The sequence below is a fragment of the Protomyctophum parallelum genome (genome assembly GCF_964188405.1).
Source record: "Protomyctophum parallelum genome assembly, chromosome: 13".
In the NCBI taxonomy this organism is placed as follows: Eukaryota; Metazoa; Chordata; class Actinopteri; order Myctophiformes; family Myctophidae; genus Protomyctophum; species Protomyctophum parallelum.
The window spans coordinates 34,629,520-34,655,363 of record NC_139708.1 but is presented as its reverse complement, the minus strand read 5'-3'; the positions used below and the strand labels follow the sequence as shown (position 1 = coordinate 34,655,363).

The 25,844-nt window shown below is 45.2% G+C and overlaps 1 protein-coding gene across 1 annotated transcript; it reads right to left on the bottom strand.

The window, feature by feature from the left end:
* Window positions 1–561: 561 nt before the first annotated feature.
* Window positions 562–23,175, bottom strand: xylt2 (xylosyltransferase II). Its single transcript, XM_083780830.1, is given in 12 exon segments — window positions 562–3,199; window positions 3,201–3,495; window positions 4,005–4,338; window positions 7,473–7,668; window positions 8,400–8,656; window positions 9,574–9,750; window positions 10,038–10,254; window positions 10,772–10,852; window positions 12,243–12,445; window positions 14,565–14,740; window positions 15,315–15,855; window positions 22,968–23,175. Coding segments are annotated over 12 exon segments (2,637 nt in total). The 5' UTR covers window positions 23,100–23,175; the 3' UTR covers window positions 562–3,171.
* Between the last annotated feature and the right edge of the window lie 2,669 nt (window positions 23,176–25,844).

Here is a 25,844-nt window from a genome sequence, read left to right as displayed (position 1 = left end):
TAAAGTACGCTTTGGAATAATAAAAATCTACAAACAATTAATATGCAACAGCATTTATCTTTTTATTTTATTTTATAATTCATGTCTGTTTGTCTGTTGTGGTTTTTGTTTGTTCATGAAAGATTTATAAAATGCAAGTTGAAAAAATCTACAAACTAACTAAAGTTCACCAATAATTGTAGTGGAGTAAAAGTACAATATTTGCCTCAGAGATGTAGAGTAGACTCAGAGTAGTTCAATAAAAGTACTGAAAACTGGAACACTCCATCGTTATCACCAGGAACCCAATCTACTATGAAGAAAAATCCTATTAATTGAATGCCTGATGATGAGTGTGAAAACCAGGTCCAGTTGGTTCCATTTATGCGCTGTGAGTAATTACAGACCTTTAAGGGTCCATTTGGTTTAGTTCCAGTTCTAGCTGTGATGCAGTGGGACGAACCTCCACACTGAAGACCAGTGAACAGTAGTTCTAAACTTCTCAACCCCCCAACAAATCATAGGCCTATTTGAACCCACCCTGATTTAGTTCGACACAGTTCCAGATAAATATTGTGAAAATAGAAGATCTACAAGCTCATATGCTGCACGGCACCATTTTAATTCAATTAATTGCGTCTTTCTTCTAGAGGGTATGCAGTATGCACACGCATAAAGTGAGTGGCAAATCGAGTGGCAAAGTGAGTGGCAAAGCAAGTTTAATGCCGTTTAATGCAATCAGATAGGACTTTTGTTTGAGTGTATGGACTGTCAAGGCCAGAAAGTAGTTTTTCGAAAAACATCATGTGCGAACCTCCCTGTGGGTCCCGACCCAGAGGTTGAGAACCACTGAAAAGTCTTCATCACCAGTGTAAAGCTGCCTCATTTGTATAGAGAATTTACATCATGCCAACAGGATGCTCCAGGCTAATGTAATTCCTTTGAAAACTGTCAACATGAATTAAATAATACCAGCGCACAGCAGGGTCATTTACCGTAAGTTGTTCTTTCACTTTATTGAGCCATCATTCAAGATTGCATCCCGTCTTCCCCAGTGACACAGTGGGATAGGCTAAAAGCCGGCTTCTATACATAAGTCAGCGTGTCATTCCAATGCTTCATTTATGCTTTGTCGTAGGACATTATCACGCGGCGAATAAGGCCGATCTACATGCTCACGACACCGTGCATACGCCACACGCCGTGAGCTTGTGCATCGGGCTATTTTCCGGTGCACACCATTGCACGACAAAAGTATAAATCAGGCTTTAGCCTGTGATGACTCACTGAGCTGTGGTTGGAGAATGCAGCAAACCACCTCCTCTCAGGTTAAGTCTCTTTTATTTCCAAACGAATGGATGGTGGATAGCTGTCCAATACTAGAACACAACAGACAGTAATGACTCCCGACCGTCAAACGGAGCAGTGAGGACGATTGGTCTGAATGGAGTCTTTTCCTCTTAACTTGTATAGAAAAATAATGGACATTTCACTCTTTTTATTCTCGTTTCAGTGAGACCGGCGAGCGTCTCTGAAAGAGGAGTGTACTGTGCAAGGTAAACAAGGTCACTTGAAAAACTCATTGTGTCAACAACATAGCAGAGGGGGGTAAAACTAGTTCTAAAAACAATTATATTATAAACTAAGGACAACAAGGGGAGAGAGGAGGGGCATAATCTGTCTAAAAAAAGGCATTAATTGCACAACTCTTTAAGCTATTATTCCATGGTAAACAATTGATCGTACAAACTAAATAAAGGCAGCATAGATTTTCTCCACTAGGCTGAGCAAACTATCACATTGTCCACTTTTGGGCTGGTGGACTCTTATGTTCAAATAAAACCAAAAACATTAAAATGCTTGTTGTGAGAGGCTATTTGCCATGTGGGTAAACGTACAGATACTATACGAATACTGCATTTTAAACTCATCGGGAGGTATGTAGTAACGTGAAGTCCAACCAGGCCCGTTTATTTAAAATAAGAAATGTTTCTTCATCTTTTGTCAGAGCCGTTTTTCTCGTATGTAATTTCCAACGGAGCCAACCCATTTGCAGCGTTTATGCTACATCAGTTTAGGCACTTCCTCTGACAAGGCAAACAAAACACTTTGTTTGCAGTGATGGACATCAAACGCCTTGAAGCATGTCACAGACACACACAAAACACAAAATCTAAAGTCACACATTCAAAAATATGTCACAGTAAACAGAGAACCATCGATGAATTATTACAAAATAAAAATAAAATAGACGCTCTAAACTGACACTCCGTTTTTGTTCGACAAGACGGGACCAATTCCGTGCTATTCCTAAACCAGAGAGATTACAAGTCCAGGTAATTGCTGATATGTCTGTGCAATAGTGAGTGATGCTTCAAATGTAAACCTTAAAGCAGCACTTCAGAGACCTACTGTGAAGTGAAAGGGGCGAGGATGTCATCCGACGCGCTACCTGTGACTTTTCACCTTCTGCTCCTCTTCCTCATGTGGCGGCTGCTGATGTGACCTCTGCGTTAACATCATAATCTTTACAGTAAAGTGCACTTCATCTGTCCGCTCCCAGTCTCTATGCTCTCCTAACAACAATGCTTCAAAATAAGCATGATTAACACAGTTCAAAGGCCCCGCTCCCTCTCCTCCTCTGAACGTCCTCAGAAAGAACACAGCAGCGTGAGCGTTGTCACTGAAATCCGACGACCCGCTTTCTGATTCCGTATGGGAGAGGAAGGATTTAAACTGTGCATGGGAAAACAGAGTTCTAAACATGTGCGGAGGGTCCTCGTCAAAGTCCAGACGAGACGGTCCCTGACTTGAGGACTTGTGTGCCAGCAGGAAAACGGAATAATACACACCAGACAGCCATGTTAACCCTTGAATAACGTCTTCAGATAAGACGAGACGCAAACATCACGTCTTTGCTCTTGCAGTCGTTTATGTGCAAATTTCCAGCAGGCGTGTCTTCCTCCTCTCAGTCCATATTGCCACTTCACTGAGATCGTCTTGGCTCTCCAGTGTTGGAAGATGCCTTAGTTTGTTTTTTAAGTGTTGTCGGGTTCTGAGCCGACCTTGAGAGACCTTAGCATCTCAGCATTCACAAAGGTTCTCTCCAGAGCTCTCGACTCTCTGCCTCCTCCATTGTTTGCACGCATGTGTTTAAAAAAAGTATATCGCCTCTTGTGCTCTCTCCGGTGGCTACCTGATACGGCCATCGCTTTTGACGGGCCAGTTCAGACTTGGGGTCCGGGGACAGCGAGCTCCAGGAGGACTTGGTGCAGGGTCCCACTGCCGGGCAGGAGGAGGAGGTCTGCGTGGCGCACAGGTCGCCCGTCACCCAGAAGCCGGCCACGCTTCTGTCCACCCAGTCGTCCAGGGCCTTGCCCACCAGCTGTGCCCGGCGCTGGGCCTCCAGCAGGGCCGGCTCCTGGGGAGGCAGCTTCAGCATGGAGCTCAGCTGCTGGAAGCCCTGCTCCAGGTAGAGGTTACCAGGAGGACCCGAGTGGAGCCAGCTGTCCTCTTCTGCAACAAACCAACAAACAGGTGAGGAACATCATAATAGAAAGAAGACTGGACATAAGCCTCAAATATGAGCCAACTTGAAACTCTCAAAAGCATCTTTAACAGCACGTTTATTTTAAGGGTGAATTAATTGATTACGTTCCGGCTTGGATCAATGGAAATAACATAGTAAACTTTTAAGTTGCTAATATTTATTTTTATCATAATGAAAACTCGTGTTAAACCATGACATTTACTCATTTTGAAGCATGACGTTTTTTCATAATTTCGTTTTATATCAATGCTATTATATGATGTTAATATTATATTATGATTCAAATGTTGGTGATTTGCCAGTTATTTGGAGGCCCACTTGCAATATCCTCACGGCTCTCACGGGTTGGGAATGGTTGATCTAACCTACACAAGTTTTACCGAGTTTGTAAACCCAACCGCAAAGTGTGTCAATGTAGAAACGGCTGGACAAAAGTGCATGCCAGGAAAGTTAACGAAAACAAATACTAAATCACCTTTGCGTAGCGGCTCCTTTCCTTTGAAGGCCAGCGGCATGACGAGGAAGCGGACCTCCGCCACGCGCTCCCACTGCCGAAGCACCCGCACCGTCCAGGCGCCTGGCCTCAGGGGCCGCTGCAGCGGGGGCCGGTACTGTGTGTACTCGGCGTCCACGTCCACGCTGATGTCGTAGGAGGCCGCCACCACCTGGGCCGGGTCCACCCACACGATGGTGGCCGTGAGGTTGGGCCCACGGGCCCACTTCTGCACAGCCACCGGCTCGTCCAGGGGACCCATCACCCCGCCCAAGTTACGGAAGATCCTCTCCTTGGGGTCCCACTCGGTGCCGATCTGTCAGCGGCACGGATAACAACATTAACCCATTATAAGACCTGAAGCCGATTCTACAAATGTCTTAGGACTAGGGATGGAGCCCGAAAATCGGGTCCATTACAAACCCGGTTCGGCATTTATAAAGACCCGAGTATCAATAAGCGTTTGGCTTGTCGAGCCTCTTATCGGGTATAGCCGCAGCGGCTGACGTCATGGGCCGCTCGCTATAAAGGGGGCTTGGACGCGACGGGTGATTGTGTGGTTCGTCATCGTTTGCCGTGGTGGAAGTATGGTGGAACGGGTGAAAAGTTAAACATAAAAAAAAAGACAAGAGGGGATCTAAATTCAATAATGTAGCCTACCACAGTTGTTGCATGCACGAAATTGAGCATTTCGACAATGCATAGACATCTGTCCATAATGCATTGTATTAAACCCAAATGCGATACCTTTGCATGTCTGCACCGAGTCGAAACACGGAGCCCCAGCTGCTGCAGCGGAACAACCATCCTGCTCTTCCACCCAACGCATGTTGTGCTTACCGTGCTTGCTGCCCAAGACGTTGCCATAAATTATTAATCCAATTATAATAATACGTTTGTGAAACTCAAATCTCCCTGCCATAGAGTTATAATACTGTATCTCCCACGAATCGATTGAATAGTCTCACATAATACGTGACGTATTCAATGTGCAACTTCTCAGTCTATCGTTGCCGAAAAGGCAGAGCTAAAAGCTCACAACACAGTGCAACCAGACGCGCCGTACGATGATGTATACATTTCACTTTTAAAGTGACGGTACAGAATGAACAGTTCCCTCTGTCTGTTAGAAAGGTACTGTATAAGGCCTATAGTAAAATGTAGTGCAAAGGGATATCTTGTTTGGTTAAAATAAAGAGAAGATTAAAATATAATAAGCATATATATATATATATATATATATATATATATAATATGCATATTTTGTTTCTGTGTGTGTGTGTGTGTGTGTGTGTGTGTGTGTGTGTGTGTCTATGTAAGTGTGTATACACCTTAGAACTGTTTATTGGCATACAAACTCTCACAACTGGCCAATAAAAATACGGTTATGTTCTTTCAACAAAATAATAGCAAATGCTCGATAGTGGGTTCGGCTCAATATGCCTGCTCGATAAGGTGATCGTTATCAATTAAACCTTAACGAGCTCCATCCATACTTAGGACAAAAGTCCAAACCTTAGAGTATATATGAATAGAGATGTCATCCGAGTTCAAAAGCGCATGAGGCGATTTCACTCCTCCTTCCGTGTAGGAAAAGAGTGCATTCTGGGATGGATTTGCCCCAAACACATGAACGCGCTGCCGTTGCCGTCGTGAACGTGCACAATGATAGTCAACGGACCATCATGTGTTTGGGTCCACGCTGCAATACCAAATTCGGCCACTATGTCCATTTCGCCTCAGGGTTTCCTCTGGGTGCCGTCTCTATTCATATACTCTAAGGTCCCAACAGGTTACTAAAAAAAAAAAGATAGTGGTGCTCAAACTGTTTCATGCCAAGGACAGCCCGAAATTATATTTATTTGGCCGCCGACCCGCCATCTCTAAATATTTTGTTCCAGGGAAACCAGAAGCAAATATTTGAGTTAAAACAATTCGTTTTAAAAGAATATATATAGTCAAAGATTTGCAGATATACGGCAATGTCCATTGCTGGCCGTGGACATTATATGACATAGTTCATATAATACAGTGTTTCTCGGTCACAGAACTTTTAAACTTTTATGCCGTTTAGGGTCCAACGGATGGAGTGGAATAAACAATGTTCTCTCTATTTAGGTGTGTTGTATTAAACATCAAAGTAAATAGGGACATTGCTGTCCTTGGAGCACCACTCAAAAATCATGTTGCCTAGATCAAGCCCGTTACTGTGAATCCAATATTAAAATATCAAGGTGGTAATCTTCAAACAAAGTTCTCTTTCCCTCAGCAGTTTTCTCGAAGCACCTATATTTTAATTTAATTTAACAGCTGTGACAGCAACTTTGATGCTGAATTTAGACGGCGTATACCCTGACCCCAGCGCAGGCCTTTGATCGCGTCTAACGGAAGAAGGCGAGGTGGCATGCATGACCGAGAGAGATCAAAGCAAGATCTTTACCTATCAGGGGTGGAAAAAGTACTCTTAATGTTTTACTTAAGTCAAAGTATCAATACTGTAATATACAAAGTATATACTTTTTTTTATTTTTTATATATGTTTTATTTTGTAACCCATTTTTCACCCCTGTGTCAATCATCTAATGTGATCCTGGGCTCTACACACCCTCCACCAACCTGGGGAGAGCAACGGACTTAACTCATGCTTCCTTCATGCTTGAGTGTCCAAGTTGCTCCTTTACACCCGACAGGGGGGAGTTTCCCTGGTTGGACGTAGTGCGTGGAAGGAACACGTTATTCCAACCAGTTCCTTTCCCCTCCATCAGGCGCCCCGGCTGGCCAGGGGGAGGCAGTTTAGAGACCAGGATTACTGCATGTTTTTGTGAGGGTACCTACCCTAGGGGACACGGGGAGAACATGCAAACTCCACACAGAAAGGCCCTTTCGCCAACCCCGCCTTCGGGTATGGGCACTGATGACGCAGAGGAGGAAACACGCCGCCAGCACCCACAGCGTCCCGAGGGTGAATCGAACCCAGGACCTTCTAGCTGTGAGGCGACAGCACTACCAACTGTGCCACCGTGCCCACAAAGAAAGTATATACTTGAGTAAAAGTACAAAAGTAGTCATCAATCAAAATGTACTTAAAGTACCAAGAGTAAAAGTACTCATTCATAATGCAGAATGTTCCGTTCAATGTCAATGTCTACACTTATTTTGAAAATAGCATCGTGACGCATTGTGAGCTTGTAGATCGGCTATTTTCAAATGGCCAAAATGTATATAGCGCTGAAGTGGTTACCGTATGTTCTGTCAATAATAATCAAAATCTAGTAACCAAAGTTTTCAAAAAACAATTGTGGGGTAAAAGTACAACATTTGCCTCTGAGATGTAAGTGGAGTAGGAGTAAAAGTACTGGAAATTGGAAACACTCAAGTGCAAATAACTAAAATTGCACAATTACAGAATACTTAACTAAATGCACTTTGTTTTCCACCACTGTTGTTTACCTCCAGGTTTTTGAGCCTCTCGAACTCCTTGAGGTTGGCCTCCAGCACCAACGTGGCCTGCGGCACCGCCCACACCTCCAGCGTCTCCCTGACCTTGGACTTCACGCTCTGGACCTCCTGCCGCAGCAGGTATCCCTGGAAGCGGTCGTCGTAGAAGTACACATGCACCGTCACGGGGTGGCTCAACGCTTCGTACCTGCGGGCAGGGATGTCAGAAGATCAGTCATGTTTCCCCCCCATGTGTTTGGTCCGACGTACTAACAGGTAGGACTGTCATGAGTTTGTTAGCCTACCCGAAACCGAACCTAACCTCACAGGAAGCCACGGGTTAGTTTTAACCTGCCACGCATGTCGGGAGCCACGGGTTAGTTTCAACCTGCCACGGGTTAGTTTCAACCTGCCACGGGTTAGTTTTAACCTGCCACGTATGTCGGGAGCCACGGGTGAGTTTCAACATGCCACGGGTTAGTTTTAACCTGCCACGCATGTCGGGAGCCATGGGTTAGTTTCAACCTGCCACGGGTTAGTTTTAACCTGCCACGTATGTCGGGAGCCACGGGTGAGTTTCAACCTGCCACGGGTTAGTTTTAACCTGCCACGCATGTCGGGAGCCACGGTGAGTTTTAAACGGCCCGCGGGTTAGTTGTAACCAGCAGCGCATGTCTGAAGCGACGGTGTTGTCAAACTATTGCCTGTAGGACTGTTCATGGAGTTTGAAATTCTATCATGTCAGCCAAGTCTCGTAACGTATATAGTGGCAGTGAATCTGCAATGAATAAATGCCCCCCCCCCGTCATGTCATGTGGCAGCCACAGTGGGCGCCATCTCACTTTACACGAGTGTGATTTTGTTAAACAAAATTCACAATATGTACGTAAAGATAACACAGAGCAGTCAGCTGCGACACTGCAAACTCGGGTGGCTGACCTGCAGGCGTCCGGGTTGCTCTGCGTTTTCTCCAGGCTCTTGAGTCCGAGGCGAAAGAGCGAGGAGTAAGCGGTGAGAGCCACGTCGCTGAGCGCTCCCAGCCCGTCCTCGCGCTCAAACAGGGTCTCCCAGTAGGCCTTGATGGCGGCCGTGCCCGGGGCGTAGTGGCCATACAGGTGGGTGTCCAGGATGTCGATGGCCTCCTGGTTCACCATGGACTCAAACTTGCGGGCAAAGAATGTGGGCCGCGTCAGTTGCTGTAAAAGACAATGTTTGTGAGCCATGTCAGTTGCTGTAAAAGACAATGTTTGTGGGCCATGTCAGTAGCTGTAAAAGACAATGTTTGTGGGCCACGTCAGTTTCTGTAAGAGACAAAGAATGTGGGCCGCGTCAGTTGCTGTAAGATACAAAGAACAAATTACAAAAGTTTAACAAATGTTAAAAACTAATTAAGGCAGTTAGATTTTAGTCTCTGCAGGAGTCTAGCCATCATAGAGGGTGAGTCTGTGAGTGTGTTTAGGTGTCCAGAGCTATAAAACTCGCAAAGTGCTGGACTGACCATGCAGCACCACATTTCTGTGGCCACTAGGCCACATAAATACCACCACTCCATTGGATTTACTCTACAAGCGTGGGGATATACGGCAAATGTTCAACCAGTTGCATGTAAATCAGGTATGCTGTTATACTGGGTAAGTCATTGAAATTAAAATCGTTCTGAATACAATACAGTTGATGATAGGAGACAATATGATTTTGAGTATCAAACTGCTTCTTTTCGCGATATATAAATCTATATATTATATATATATATTATATATAATTATTATTTTTGCCAGATTCTCTCACAGCCATCTTAACCCATTCAAACCGGGAAAGTATCAGTGGTTATTTTAGATTTAATCCTTTGCTATTCAAAAGTAGCAGATCTACAAGCTCACGCTGCAAGTTTATACATCTGCTATTTTTGGAACATTAAAAATAATATCGAATTCCAAAAATGTTTGAAAGAACTGCCGATTTAGAAGGCTTTGTAGAATCGGGCCTCAAGGTCTTAATGGGTTAAGTGAATGAAAAGCAGCTATTCATAGAAGACTGTGGCTCCAGGGCAGCAGCAGCAATCCCATCCGGCTGAGAGAGAGAGAGAGAGAGAGAGAGACACACACACACTGACCTGGATCCGGATGAGGTCCTGCGGTTTGAAGTCGTTGGGAGAACAGCCGCACCAGTCTACGATGTGCTTGTACTGGCACTTACAGCCCAGCTTGCGGTTCCAGTTGGTGACGCGCAGGTTGTTGTCCACCAGCGTGTCACACATGTGGCTGTTCCCCAGCACCGTGTGGAAGAACGACTATGACAGAGAGGAAGGAGAGAGAGAGCAGGCGCACGTGACTGAACAACACCTCTGTAACGTTGTACAACTAGACGCTGTCACGATTATGAAATGTTACTTGACGATTAACATTCTCAATAGCCAGGCCGTCTGGATCGGGAGTCGAACCCGCGGCACACCGCCAGGCTGGCTCAGCAGCCTATAGGTGCCCAGACAGCTAACTGTCCGGGCCCATTTGGGTGACTTTTACACATCCCTAGTAGTGTGTACATTACTCTGAGGGGAGGTGTGAACTGTGAAGGTACCTCGGCAGGGAGCAGTGCGTAGGTGTAGAACTGCTTGAGGCCGGACACCAGCGTGTCCTGGGAGGTCACCACATAATCCACAAAGCGGCGGGTGAGCGCGAACCAGTCGGAGCCTCCAGACACCTCCAGGCCGTCGGGTATGCTGCGCTCGCCCAGGCGCCACATGTGGTTGTCGCACTCGTGGAAGAGACGATCCAGTCCCTGCTTCTTTATGAACCTGGAGCACAGTGAGGGTTATCGTCAAAACAGTGTTTATTTTTGTCGACTAAAACTATGGCGAAAAACGTTTTATTTGTTCATTGGCGAAAACTAAATTAAAAACTAAACAAAAACTAAGCCATGATGACTAAAACTAAGACTAAATATATTGACAATGTCGTCAACAAATAAAAACTAGACCAAAATGTTAGGCCGTAACATTTTAGTCTAGTTTTTACTAGTGAAGAAGAGATTCAGAGAACTAAAAGACAGGTAATTTTATGTTTGGTTGCATTGGGTGATGCACTCTGAAAGTAGCAGACCTACAAGATGATATTTAGGCAACTAAAACCAGACTAAAACTAAACAATTTCAGATGACTAAAATGTAACAAACTAAAATCGCTGTCAAAATCAACGATACAGAGCAACATAGGATTTTCAGAAAACTGCATTTGTAGAATGGGCCTCAGGTCTTAATGGGTATGGTGGATAATACTGTGAATCAGAGATGTGTGCTACAGTGACAGCTCTCACCTGGCATTCTCTCTCCCATGGGACTTGAGGAAGTTCCGGTCTCTGTGCTGCGACAGGAAAGCCACAAGTTCATCATTAGTCCTGTGGGAAGTTGAATAGATAAAAGAAGAGAATGGAACAGACATGAGAAAAAACGAAACACAAATGAACAAAGAGACAAGTATTAGGACGGAAATAAAATGCTGTCTGGCTCTGAAATATGCGGAACAATATTAGTGCGTGTGGAGGTGGAGGCATAATTTGAATCCACCTTCATTTGAAAAAGAAAAGTGATGCCAAATTTCATCTCATATGCTTGAGTTTCTCCAGCTGCACAAAAGGGAGTGAGAGATGACTTTGTAGAATTAGTGAGCTAGAGGCTTGGAGGATTACATCCGAGCACTCCAACTTATTCTGCTCGTGGGACAATTCAGGAGGATTGGCCGCTGCCTTGATAGGGGCTCACAGCGTCGTCAGACATCCAGCCAGGACTGATCAACAAGAAAGGCAATGATTTACTGTGCACTCTGTGCATCAACAGCCAAAGATTTATGCAGCTACCAGCGGGAGATTTTCAGCATGCATTCGGGGCCGCTGTTTATCTCGTAGCTTGCTGAGTCAAAGTCACTGTAGGTCAACGGAGTAGAGGAGTCAAATCCCCGACCAAGCAAGTACTGGAAATCTAAGCCACTGATGATAAAGGGGTTAGGCCAGAGCGCTTATCATCATAATCTCAAACCTTGTGCGTGGCAGTGTATCTGGGATATACACAGAGCGATGACAGGGAGATATTGAACAAGTGCACACCAGTGTTGCCAACTATTTTGTGCCCTGGCACAATACATACATTGTTAAAATGTGAATAGCCGTAGCTTAGTCGCTTCTTTTGGGCTTGTTTTCATAGACGTGCTTATTTCTCTTGCAGACTCGCGCACACAGAAATAGCTTTCTAAGCTTCAATTAACCTACTGTAAATATAATATGGCTGCAACAGTTAATGAAGCTGATATGCATTGAGAGCTTGTGGGACGGCTGTTTGCCATCTTTGAAAACTGGGCTTAAGTTGTTAATCGGTCTAAGCAATTTGTCGACTATACAAAATAGATTCTCACGTCGATTCATATATTAAACTTTTCGATTGATAGAAAAGGTATACAGAATATAACAGGTAGTTGCTCATAGTCACATAGGTTAACACGGACATAGTCACATAGGTGAACACGGACATAGTCACAAAGGTGAACACGGACATAGTCACAAAGGTGAACACGGACATAGTCACATAGGTGAACACGGACATAGTCACATAGGTGAACACAGACATTGCACACATCTACAAGCACACAACGTGACGCTTAGCTTTTTTTGGGAATGTTTTTTGAAAATGTTTTGAAATAATAATTAAAAGCCAAATGTAGGGAACGAAAGAAATGAGGCGACCGTGACCCACAAATGGGTCGTCCAGTGTTTGGGAACCAGTGTGTTAACCAACCTGGTGGGGAAGTCTGTGGCGCTCAGGTTGATGAAGAAGTCCCACTTCCACTCCAGCATGGAGAGAAGGTCCTGCATGCTGCGCAGGTAGGCCTTCAGCAGGCTGGCACCGCCCCAGATGGTGACCATGCGCCATGGCGTGGCGCGCACGTTGGGGTACTGCTGGGCAATCTGCAGCACTTCCCGGTGCATGTAGTTGGATCTCTGGCGAGAGTTCCCGACAAAAAGAGGGTCACGCGGGTAAACAGGGTGGGAAACTGTGCATCGTTCAACACAAAAGGATAATCTAGCTTTTTGGCCGGGTGACAAGTAGTCCACATTAGCCTGATCATCAGTAGCCGCCACCCTGCTGTGGCAGCCGAGGAGAACTGGCATGTGTTGTAAGACGGTATGATGACATCAGGGCTGGAAATGTGGGTCAGTGAAACGGGAGACAATTCAAGGTATTTTGTCTTGCAAACGTAAATTTACCACTAAATTGGGAATTGCAATTGGGAATGCAAGGCCGACGTCACAGTAGGCTGTCACGCCTACCGGCGCCATTGTGATTGTGATGGCCTACAAGCCCCTATGTGCAGCAAGTGTATAAAGTTGGTGTTTGAGTGTTTAGTGCACAGTGCTAGAGCTCTTTCAGTTTGCCAAAATGGGATTTATTAAGCCTACTTGAGTAGCATACTGTGAAATACAACAAGTAGGCTTCTCACCATAACTTTATCAGAATAAAGGGGATACAATAGATAATGGACAAACAACGTTTCACCGGCGCATTCATCTCACTGCCGCCTGCGTGTGACTCTCTCTCTCTCTCTCTCGTGCAATATTATGGATCTACTATTCTCTCCCTCTCTCTCTCTCATATATCTCACACACGTTATACATTCACGTGTGTGAGTAGATCGGCGACCCATTTCCTACCTGCTGCTCCATCTTTCTGTCAAACCACCACCTCGTTTATTTAATATCTCCGACCGACGGTGACAGTCAATGAGTCAAGCTCGGCTATAGGTGGCTAACACAACAAACTAGCCTGCAACATAAAACCTCTATTTATTTACTGCAGAGAGAACACATGTTTGCAGTTTGCCTGATGATCACTTGTCACTCTTGTGGTGTTTCCCCATCTCCGATAAGGATATGTCCATGTGCGTCGTGCACAACTCCACTCATCTAGTATGTTGTGAACATTGCCAATATGCATCGTGCCCGTTCTTTTAACGAGCCGTGTGTTACCAACCATAGTGTTGTTTTACACACACACACACACACACACACACACACACACGCTGTTGATTTTCCTCTGAAGGCATTCCATGATAGTCATGATAATGAATAATGATATACTGTATTTGGTTAAGTCAAAGCTATGTTAAATCACTACTAGTATGTGTTACCTTCAGGTGTGCTATTAAATAATACACAGATTAATATACATTTACAAATAGCCTATATCTTTATAATTTTTTATATATACACAAAGAGGTGTGGAGCCAGCAGGGCTTAAGCCCCGGCTGTCATGAACTCACAGCCCTCTCAGTGGCCTGCTCAGCAGAAAACCCAGCAGGAGAATAGGGCTGGTTCGTGGAGAGGGGTGGACTAATTCCAGCAGTACAACTGGACCCGTTTATTTCTTTTTTCGCCGGCTCCATCTCTCAAATCGGCCCGTTCCCTCAGAGACGGATGAGGCAGGCTTGACCCTGCGGTCTCCGTGGCGACTACCCCGTCTCACTCCTCATTCATCACCGCTATGTGCTAGCCGTTCTGCGAGTCTCGGTGCAGACAGCTCCCCGCGGCTTGAGGGAGCAACCTATCCAGCTGGTGCAAAGGTGCACAGACTCGGAGAGCAACGCACTGCCGCCTTGTCAGCGCCGGAGCACCCCTGGGATTGCGGCGCTTCGGCGTTGGCATTGTAGCATGTGCTTCTGTCGTCATGTTTTACACACCACGGGCACTTTCCTCCAGTACACTAGGAATAATTAACCACACAAAGCAAGCCCCTCTCTCCGGACTAATCCACCTACTCCTAAGACCCTCTGGGTACGTTTGACCTCTCCGACGTGAGAACAACCAGCCTGTAAACACATTAGCGGTCTGGGCGTACGCTGCGCAGAGGGCATCGACTCACCGGCATTAAAGGTTGGCTTATGCTATGGCAGCAATGATTCAGCGATGAATCATTTTTGATTAAGGTGTGTTTACAACATACTGGTGCTCTTTGTGTGTTGGCACATGTGCGTTTGTCGGACTCAGTGGAAACGGAACCCATTAGTCTGTAGTGCAGACTGTGCAGTGTAGCGGTAGAAGTCCAAACCACACTAGAGCTTACCTTGTCTACGTGTATGTAATAGTAGTGATCGCGGTGGTATATGGCTTTGATGAGACGCTTGAGCTGGCGCACGGCACGGCCGTGGACCATGAGGACGAAGGCCACCCGCACAGGGTTGTCCACCTTGGACAGGCTGTTGGCCAGCTCATCTCCTGCCTGGACCGGACCGGACACTCCTGGAAGACCAAAGGACATGCACGTTACAGACACGATGCTGTAGTGGCGACAAAAGCTAACAAAATGGGCAAGTGTGGCCGACGACATTGCTGCCGAGTTGCCGTTCAAAATGTTGCTCGAGCCAAAATATAACGTGAAACGTTGCAATAAAAACTAATCCTACAACTGGAAGCCCACAAGTTTACGCTGCTTAAATGTGTCGTGAGTTTGTAGCTTCATGTCTCTATCTGGCTACCATTTAAAATGACGTGTGAACGCAGCACCTATCTAATGTTTTGGACGGGATATATACAGAGGAGAAAATACATAACAAAAAGGCAAAGCAGGGATGGGACACTAAAGCCAAACATCTTATTCACAAGCCTAAAGGGAATCCCGAAAGGGCGATATTTAATATTAAGTATTTCATACAACTTAAGTTCAAAAGTTGTGAACTATCCCTTTAATGGCCAGGGAAGATCAATGAGAGAAAATTGTGATGATAAATCTTTAAAAACCTGCAGTGCCGTGTGAGAAATGAAGAGTGCGTGAGAGACAGGGAAAGGAGAGAGACAGAGAGGCGTGTGAACGCACCAAGATGAGGGCAGAACTGAGGGAGAGCCTGTGGCATCAGCTGTCCAGCCTGGTGTTGACACAAAATGTTGGCGATCTCCTGCCGGCACTGCTGCGTGTTTGCGCGGTGCAGGGCTGAGAGCGCGTCCTTGCCCATGATGTCACATTTGGGCACAAAGTCACCGCCGGGGGCCTGGGGCACTCCGTCCACGCTGCCCGGCTCGCCCGGTATGATGGGAGGTGGGAGCCTGGCACCACCTTCGCCTCCGCCTCCTCCTCTGGCCTCGCTGAAGTTGCGGCTGCTGGAGGGGTCATGGGGAAGGACGCCGTCCACTCCAGCCCCCGTCATGACTTGCTCCTGGGCCCCCTTCGGCCCACCGGGGGGCTTCCTGCGCCGGTTGGTGGTGCCCCTGGCGGCCGTGCCGCCGCCACCCGTCTGCAGCCGGCTGCTCCATCTGCCCCCACTCCTACCCGACAGGGCGCTCTGCCGGTCCCACGGCACCACGTCACGCTTGGGGTCCTGGCTGTTGTGGTCGGGCAGTTTGGACCGCCTTGTCTTCCTCTGAGGAGAGCGAGAGAATGAGTGAGGGGAGAGATGGTGAGAGAGTGAGAGTGAGAGAGAGATAGAGAGAGAAGCGACAGAGTGAGTAGACAGAAGAGATGTGATTTTAGAATCCAATCCACCCCCAGATGTCTTGCCAGTCATAACAGCAGAACATTGGGAGAGACTGCTGCTGTAAGGAGGAGGGGATGATTCAACCTCTCTCTAACATGACAAGAGAAAGAAACCCGCTAAGACAACAGCACAGGAGCTCCAGAGACAGGGACGTGTTTACTCCAGTTTGGTTTTGAGTTTACCCCCCCCCCCCCCGTGCTGCTACTGTATGATCTGGGTTATTTTTAGCAAAAGCGCTGCCTTTTGTGGAGTTAATCTGTGAGACACAGTCCGGGTTAAGGCGGGCACACACACGTACAAAGACACAGAATGAAGCCATTCAGTGCATGGGGACCTTAACGAAACCTCTATGGCAAAGCGTGCGTGCAAAAGCGGACACGAGCATGTAGTACGGTTGGGCAATTAACCATAAATCATACCATAAATCATAAAACGCATCGACGTGTTGCGAGCATGTAAGTCTGCTATTTTCACTTGATATATAATTGTTAATCATAATCAAGGCAAAAGTTTGAAATGAACTAATAGATAAAAAATAAATCCGGCGAGAAGATACCAATTAATGGATAAAAATAAATTAAAGATACCTAAAATCCGGCGACCTAAGGATCAATGAATAGATAATCTATTTTGTAATGATAATTTAGAAAGGACTGTAAATCTATACCTTCAAATAATAACGTGCTGTCTTTACCTTAACCCATTCTGACCTGAGATCAGATTCATACGAGGTTTTCCACTGGACACACACTGGTCTGATGAACCCATTCTGACCTGAGATCAGATTCTAAAAATGTCAGTCGCTCTTCGATTTTTTAAAAATAGCAGACCTACAAGCTCGTATCGCGCCACTCGGTGGCGCGATATGAGCTTGTAGATCTGCTATTTTTCAATAGCTAAAGCATAACATGATGCCAACACCAAAATGGGTGCCCGGTCAGAATGGGTTAAGAAATGAGTGAATAGTCCTTTACATTTTAAATGACAGTCACTGTACCAAAAAATAGAAAGATACCTTAAAAAAGATTTGGAGACAGATGAAATAAAGTTCTGAGAAAAGCTTAAGGTTTAACAATTATTTTTAGTTGGTATAAAGTTAATTTACATAGAGAATGTGCTACATGGTTCAGACAATAGTATTTACATTCATAATAATTTAGAGTATTCAAATGGTTCCAAAATGGATCCGAACTGAACTGAACTGAACCCCCTCTTCACAGTATTGTTCCAGGCTAAATACTGCAGATCACGTCAGATTTGTTGATATAAAGTTCATTGGCTGGTAAATAGTTCATTTCCGTAATATCCCACGGTGGCGCTGGTTGTCGAGCGCTCATTGGACCAGCACATGGATGATGAGACGTAGAATTAATCTCCTCTGTTCCGCACATCGATGCCGCTTGGAGCCTGGAAAGCACCTAGGCAGGCATTGCCAAGCACTTGTTGATAACTTTCCCTGCACTGTGATGCACTGTGAACTTTCGGCAGAGAAAAACACTCCCTGACTCCCAGTGAGTAGCTATCTCTTTTCTCACTAGGCCAAGGTCAAGTACATGTAGTAGACCTCATTGCGAGTTAACTTGACGGGAAAACCTAATAGAGACAGTATGGCGGCTGAACAAGATTTTAAATGGGACAGATGAAAACATTTTGGCCATAAACATGAATGACATGACATTAATGATGATAAGAGGAACAACGCTGTGTAAACAGGCAGTAGACTATGGGTAAAATGATGATATGGGAGAATAAGGTGACAATATGAATGACCTATATGGCATGGGCCTAAGTTCAGGAGGATATGGGACATTGACCACTGGGCATTAGTTTGTAAACCGATAAGACATAAATTATAACAGCCCTACATTTGGCATATGTACGCACAAAATAAATCACAGAGGAGAGCTCAGGAAACAATACCGAGGGTCCACAATGGGGCCAACCTGAGACACTGCCATGCAGGTTTCTGTGACACGTGACGGCGGCGGCGTGGCGTCCCTTACTCTCTTTGCAGAATAATCCCCCCCCAATCACATCCTGTCACTTCAATTGCTCAACCAACACCCCCTTCACGTTGTCACATCAGACCCTGGCAGTCTGATACAGAAAGCCCTTTCGGGGCGCTGCTGTCAATGTAAAAAAATTAATTGCCAGTTTCTAATTTAGAAAGTCTTGGAAGATTTGGAGAACTCCTATAATTACATGCCCAATTACATCTCTCTCTCTCTCTCTCTCTCTCTCTCTCTGCGTTTCACATTGTCTTCAGTGTTAATACAGCCTGCCATTTGTGTCTAAAATTAACCTGGACAGCCTAACATAGCCCTGTCACATACTGCTGACCAAGCAGCTAAGACCTTCAAAAGAGACAGAGTCGTCATGATGAAGATGACATCTACGTCTGAAAAGCAATGAGGACGACGACAACAACAAAACAGACAGAGCACCAAAAAAAAGACTTGACTGACTTCATGGTCCTCAAAACACCTTCCCAACAGGTGTAGACATGATCCTCTTATAATCTAAACTAAATCCCAGAAGTATGACGAAGTTGAGAGGTTTTGTTGGCGGAACTCCTCACGTTGACAGTAAATCCAAACAGAGCATGGGATTTAGCGGCGTATCTGTAACAACAAGCCACATTTCACAGAGGAAAAAACAACACTACAACGCGGCTCCAGTGGACCGTATTTATCTGGAAGAACCGTGTTAAAAACATCCATTACATGATGAAATATAAGATGTCCATCTTCCCAGTAATACAAAATAAAAACACAAATCCTCAGTGTTCATTTAACTCGGAGAACGTTCAAAATAGAACCAAATGGATCCCTAAGTGACAATTTTGTACTTTTTGTACCGGGTTTTAAATTGCTTTGGTGCTGCTCTGGCATTACAGTCATCTTGAGTGAGTTATTGATATGTGGACTAGGCTACTTTAACATCATACTTCACCGTCTCCCCGATATCAACACAATTTAATCTCAAAGCAACAGTGTAGCTAGCGAGAGATCAACAAGACAATACAGTTCTCTCTGGGGGAATTCGGTCATGTTCATCTTCTTGCACGGGGGATTTGAGGCAGAAGGGAAACAGAAACAAGCACAATTCAGAGAAATTGAGACTAGAATGTTATGGCAAAGCTATTCATGCATGGCTGGGGTTTCATTGGCATGCTGCTCTTATAGGCCGTTCTCTAAACACATCCTCTGCTGCTGTCATGCAGCATTTTTCTTGTGTATAATAGGGATAAACGGTGCAAATCACAGCTCGCCGCATGGCTCAGTGGAATACAAAAACGGGCCTCCGAAAATTGATAGGCGTCGCAAATGCAGGGCTTGAGAGCTATTTTGGCTTCTTCTGGATGAGCAATATCACATCCCTGCCACGCTGGTTTATTGGATCCTGGCCTGCGCGAAAGGCGCCTCAAACATTAGCACTTGGAGAGGGGGCAAGAATAACAGTGAGTGGGCCACGGGCTTCCTGCCTGTGTCAGACGACAACATGGCAGAAAGCAGGCACTCTTGCCACAAGCCGCTGGGACACCGACAGCCTGCCAGGGACAGTGGCAACAGAACAGGGGCTGTGGCCAGGCCAGCGGGGTAGGACGTCACAAAGCAGATAAATGAGCGCCAGCGTGGCAGCACAGCCAACCAATACAGTGCAGTCAGCTACTGACAGCCCATCACACTCCAAAAGCCATTACAGTGAGAGGCACTGTAAGCTCAGGCAGCAACATACCACGCATTGCACTGCCTGCTGCCTCGTTTCTCCCGAGAGTCGAGTTAACAGGCAAGTGAATATATCAGAGGACACAGAGCTTAAGTTTGACAGCTGCGCGAGAGTGAGAGCTCGCCTTTAAAGACTATTGTCCTCTCATGTCAATAAACACAGAAAACAGCCGTGTGGCGCAAAGGCTTAATGTCTAAATTGGTGATAAATTGTAGTGCCAATTTTCACAGCTTTTAATTAGCACCATCGCGTCAAAATGTATTCGTTCAAAAGCGAGCCATGAAGCCTCTTTTGTTTCCAATTAGAGCTGAGCGAAGTCAGTCATATCAGCGGCGTAATCTGCTGGAATGAAAGAGAAAGAGAGCCATAAAGAATAAGCACGGAGTGAGTTGAACAGAGCGCAAGCATTTGCTTGTTCCTTCTGTGCGGCAGGCAGCCTTAATAAAAACACGTGTGGCCATGTTCACACGTCCACAGCCAGCTGCTGATTAGAACACAGCTGACACGAGACACTGCTGAGCTGTGAGGAATCACTCTGTCTCACTCTCACTCCGTCTTGCTATGCCTCCTTGACTGAACAACTCACAGGCTGCCGCTCTCCGTTCCAAGCTCCGATGAACAGTGTTCCAGTGAATAGTCATTCACCTGATGAGGGAAGAAGCATGCGTTTCTTGGGACACACAGTTGAGTGAGTGGGGTCAGAAGAAAATGGACACCGCTTCCTTCCCTCAAGGGGAATCGTATGTCACGCTTCACGTTTCCTGTTTACACTGACGTCTGTCCAGAGGAAATGGATTAATTGCGTCTTAGCCAATGTTATTTTTATCCACAGAAAGGGCAGAGGGACAGAGAATGGAGCTTAGCAGGCTGTTGTGCACTGGTCCACACTCAGTGTGACGTTTTCTCGGTGGAAATGCCGGGCACCAAGTACAGATCCCTGACTTTCCCTCACTTTTCCAAATATCTCCTAACTGAAAGCCTTCATAACAGCCTCCGCTGCCTGCCTCTCCCTTCAGGCAAAACTCTGTGGTGTATGACCCACCAGTATGGAGGGAAGGTTCTGCACACTCCACACATGTCACATCATGATGGGAAAAGAGGGCAGAGGGTTCCTACCAAACTCACATTTCAGCTCACACATTCCTGTGTCTTCCACTGTATCCATGTGTCTCAAACCGTAATGGCGAAAAATGCAAAGCCCTCTGGGAGCCATATCTGTTAACAGCTCACAATTACCTTATTTAGAAGAACTGGGAGGGTCTGGGGCACAACCCCAAGGCACTGTTCCAGGTGTGCATGTGAGCTGCTGCACTGTAGAGAGACGCTTCCTATACAGAGGTTCTGCCCAACGTTAGCATGATTGGTTCAAATACTCTCTCTGGGGTGGCCTCAGTCAGTCAGAAAAGCCACTCTTTATTCTCTTTAGCAAAGGACCATCTAGGACACTGGTGTCCAAAGTCCGGCCTGCGTGCAAATTGCGCCCCGAAACTGAGCAGATTGGACCTTCCATTCCAGTGATAATGGCCAAAACATTTTGAAAACGGCCATTCAAGTTGACAATTTTTTTCAGGCAGGATTTGAGAAGTTTAATGTGGGTCCTGTCATAAATGACTGCCATTGTAATGCATATTGAAGAGAGATGTACTGTAGCTATACTAACCAGTGTATCATCAACGTTACGCTGACGCACTTGGCAGTTAAACAGACAGACCGTGCACATCTGATTACATTTGGTAATGTTAAATAAGGCTGAAAAAAGGCAGAGTTATTTGTATTTTGGTCACAGCACACCTGACAAAAGACCTTTGATATTGATTAAACAAAATTGTTGAAATGCAATATATGCGTGAATATGGTCCGAAAGTACATTATGATAGGTAGGAGTTGCAGTTCGCCCTTGGGTGTTTTAATATTTTCTAATTTGGCCCCCTTTGAACTAAGAAAGTTTGGACACCCCTGGATCTAGGACTTACGTGTGTGTGTGTGTGTGTGTGTGTGTGTGTGTGTGTGTGTGTGTGTGTGTGTGTGTGTGTGTGTCTCCCCATTTGGAACCCTGCCTCAAGGAACCCTGAGGTTCTATGGACCCCACTTGGAGAAATACTGGTCTGGTAGAGAAACACAGTTTAAGTTCAGGTATGTATCCAGTCATTCAAAAAGATAGGCATGGTAGTAGACAGCTCTCTTCCTAAAATATGCTATAGAGGAGTCAGTGGATCTATGTAATGCCCCATACTTGTAACAGAGTTATGGGGGTCCATCTCTAGATGGGGATCATAGAGACCAAAATGACAAAACGTGCAGAGATGACAGAAATATGAGCAAAGGGATTAAATATGTTGAATGCATTTCTATAGAACAGCCAAGCCAGGATGGGTATAAATATAAACGCAATAATGCATAATGGCTGATTTGCATAGACCAGATTCAGATATCCTATTTTCCTGTCAGTCTGATTTAATCAAGAGCATACAGTAAGAAGTTATCTTGGCTTTAATAGAAGTGACATCCTCACTAGACCTGTACTTTCCTGTACTTGAACTGTACCCATTCAACAAACTGTTAAATACAATTCTCACTCAGCTGACACCACAGTGCAGTGAGGCAATCCTCCTGTATACGTCTCTCTCAATCTTGAATCATTCTCAGTCGTACCACGGTGTACCATTGCCGACAACATCTGATGTACAAGCTTGTAAATCAGTTCTTGTCGCTAAGCGACACGGTGGCGGCGGCGCGATGGAGTAATATTAACGAAGCTCTAAATCGCCGTTAGTTAGTTACCTACAGTTTCTAATCTACTACATAACACGACACAGCCAGAGCCAGTCCAAACGAAACGCACCCACAGACGGCCAAGTGAAATCTTTGACATTTTAATCATAAAACGAAAACGGTGACAGCAACTTTAATCTCGTAAAGTGAATAATGTGTCTGTGTACAGTCAAGTCCACCGGGGTGATCAGACAACGTTTTCGGCGAGAAACGGAGAAAGACGTGATTGATGATCATGGGATGTTTCTCTCCTTCTGTTTAGTTTAAACAAGCACAGCTGAGTTCCTCACCTCGGGGATGCTAACGTTAGCACGTTTAGCTGTGAACTGTACAACGCCGTAGTGATACCGATATACAGTTAGCCGCTAACGTTGCTAAACAGCGCTGGAATTAAAGAACCGAGCTGAATCTCCCTGCCAGGCTGCCGCCGTCCACCACGCCGGGGGAATAAATAACACACACACACAAGCCCCGGCGGACCCCCCACACCATCTCACCTCGGCCTCGCCCTCCTCCAGACTCCTCAGACTCCACACCACTAGACCCTGCACCAGGAGGATGGTCAACGCGGCGGCGATCGCCAGTTTGTACCGACGGAGGAGCTTCTGCACCCGAGCGCTGGCCACCATCTTTCCTCCTTCACTTCAGTTCCGACTCCCCCGGCCGACCGTGCGTTTTGGCAGGGGCGCGTGCACGCGAGGGGGGATTGTGATTGTGTATGATCGTGTGAACGAATGGACTGCGCGCGCTCACGCCGTGACGCCCCAGCGTGTGCTTCGTCGCACGACGGTGTCGCGCGGGCCCAGCCGAACACGGGGTCAGCGAGCGACACCGTCCGTGAGTGACCATTATATTATGACACACTAAAAGCCTCTATAGGCCTACTCCCCTCACAAGGGTAATTACCGTAATTCACATACGGTAGTTGTTTGTTTTCACTGAAGTTCTTCCAAAAATGTATTGCAGCAGTAGAATGCAATGCAATGCAATGCACATGCACTTTTTCCACTTATGCAGAGTCTGGGGGGGACCTAGCTCTGGTCCATAGCCAATGCTTCTATGATTAAGCATTGGGCTATGGACCAGAGCTAGGCGAGACCCAGGGGCCTTTGCTACTGCTAGTAGGGAACCATGAATAGCGCCTTTAAATAAACACAAGGACGCTTTACAATTTACATCAAACTAGCTTCACCACTATCCTAGGCGGCACCCTAGTATTTACAAGTCAGTCTTCTATCTACACCGTGCTTATGGTCATTCTGGGGGGGGTCCTGACAGTAAAGTGACAATTTAAGGACTTTTAAGACCTCTTTAATGCCTTTAATAATAAATTAAATGAAAAAGACCATTACTGCATCCAAAGCAATCAACTAATCGTCAAACATATTGGCCAACATGTCAAAGAGGCAAACATTGTGAAAATAGCTGATCTACAATTTCTGCAAACATACAACAATGGCTACTTTGATTCGAGTCTTGATACGTACTATAAAGGGAGGAAGGTGCAGCATCTCAACATGACAGACAGCCTCCATTGAGTTCAATGGACAGGTGGCGCCATCTTGTGAGGATCACTAACATTCTCTTTCTGGCATACAGATGTGCAACTCTGGACCAAGTAAAAAAAGATTGATTGATTGATTGATTGAATATTGATTAAGTATTTGCAAAAAAGAGCACAGGAATGTACAGTTAAATATAAGGTCTGAGAGGATTTAAACCCAAGAAAGCCTATTGCCTATTGGGTTAGAAGTAAAAAAGCAAAAACAGTAAACAGTTCGGAGGAGGGAGAGTATATAGGCTTTTACTTTTTACTGGGGCCAGTTTTGAATTTCAGCCACCTGTAAGTGCTCTTTAAGAGCGGTTTTAAAGGAGAGTAGGGATTCACATTCCTTTACGACTTTTGGTAGGACGTTTTTTTATTACATATAGGAGGAGAACGAATTTAACCCCATTTGTTTGAGCCACATATGGGTTGAACCTGAACGTGATAGTGGAGCTCCCTCTGGTGTTGTGATTGTGGACGGCTTTGATGTTTTGGAAATTGACAGGTATATTGGTGTCTTTGTGGATGGGCGAATCTAGCAGGCAATGTATAACGTTTGACCCAAAATAAATTGCAATAGTAATCGTTCAAGGTTTTTTATGATCCTTATAAGGTCATCCAAAAATCACACCTGTGTGAAGTGAGTGGCGCTAATATATTAAAGTCTAACTCATGTTAATTAGGTGATGTAATTGGTGATGTAAAACAAACGGTCCCAACACAAAAATTAAACGCCATTAACAATAAAGAGACAATGACGTAAACGACACATTATGACGTACATTTTCCCTTCATTGTCAATGCGTTTACTAAACAAACTTTGGACTAAAAGGGGTGGGGTTGAAAGTTCGGGTACCATTAACAACCTATATAAGGCAAATAAATTCAAAATACCATGATGTAGCATGTGACATGTCAAACTATGGGTTTTTCATGATTCTGAATCCATTGCAAGCATTAGTTTTGCACGAAAAACATTGTGATGAGGTCAGTGGCTATATGGCCTAATATAGCCCAAGGCGTGTTTTTTGGTTTTTTGTGAAAAACTAATGTTCGGAATGGATTCAGAATCATGAAAAACCTCTAGTTTGACTTATTACATGCTACTTAAAGCAGAATGAAATGTATTCCCTATATCCCCTATTCGCCCTATAGGTAATTTTGCCTTATTGTGCCTTAACAGGTTGTTAATGGTGGCCATATGGATTTGGGGCTCTCACAAATTTTGCTCACACTTTTGCAAGGGGCATGGAGGCTCAATTTGTTTCTTAATCTTTATAGATGAAAAATCCACTGAGAAACAGACCTTCACACTCCTCGGTCACGGAAGTTTTCTTTTTAGCTTAGATTAGATAAACCTGTTGCAGTTTCATTTTAGCTTAGATTATATAAACCTGTTGCAGTATATGCCTGCAGACCATTTTGTTTTGGGATGTCTGGAGCCTTGTTTTATGGGGCCTTTTTTAGGTGCTATGGTACCGCATGAGGTGTATGCATAGTCAAAGTAACCTTGGATGAGTGCTCCATTGAGTAGTCAATGTATTCTTTCTGACCAGTGAAGAGATCCTGTAAAAAAAATGTTGTTCATTGGTTGACTTTTTTGATTACTTTATATTTGCCGTACTGGAAAGATTTGTCTCTAAGATGGAACCTATAGGTATTATTAATCTTTTCTTGTGATAACGTACATTGTCACCCACTTTAACTGTAAAGCCATCAGCCTTAATGTTTCTATTAGACCCAAAGATGGATTCAGTTTTACCCAGGTGTAATGATAGTTTGTTATCAGCAAGGGCTTTTTCAACCTGCCTGTCCGAGACAAGCAGAG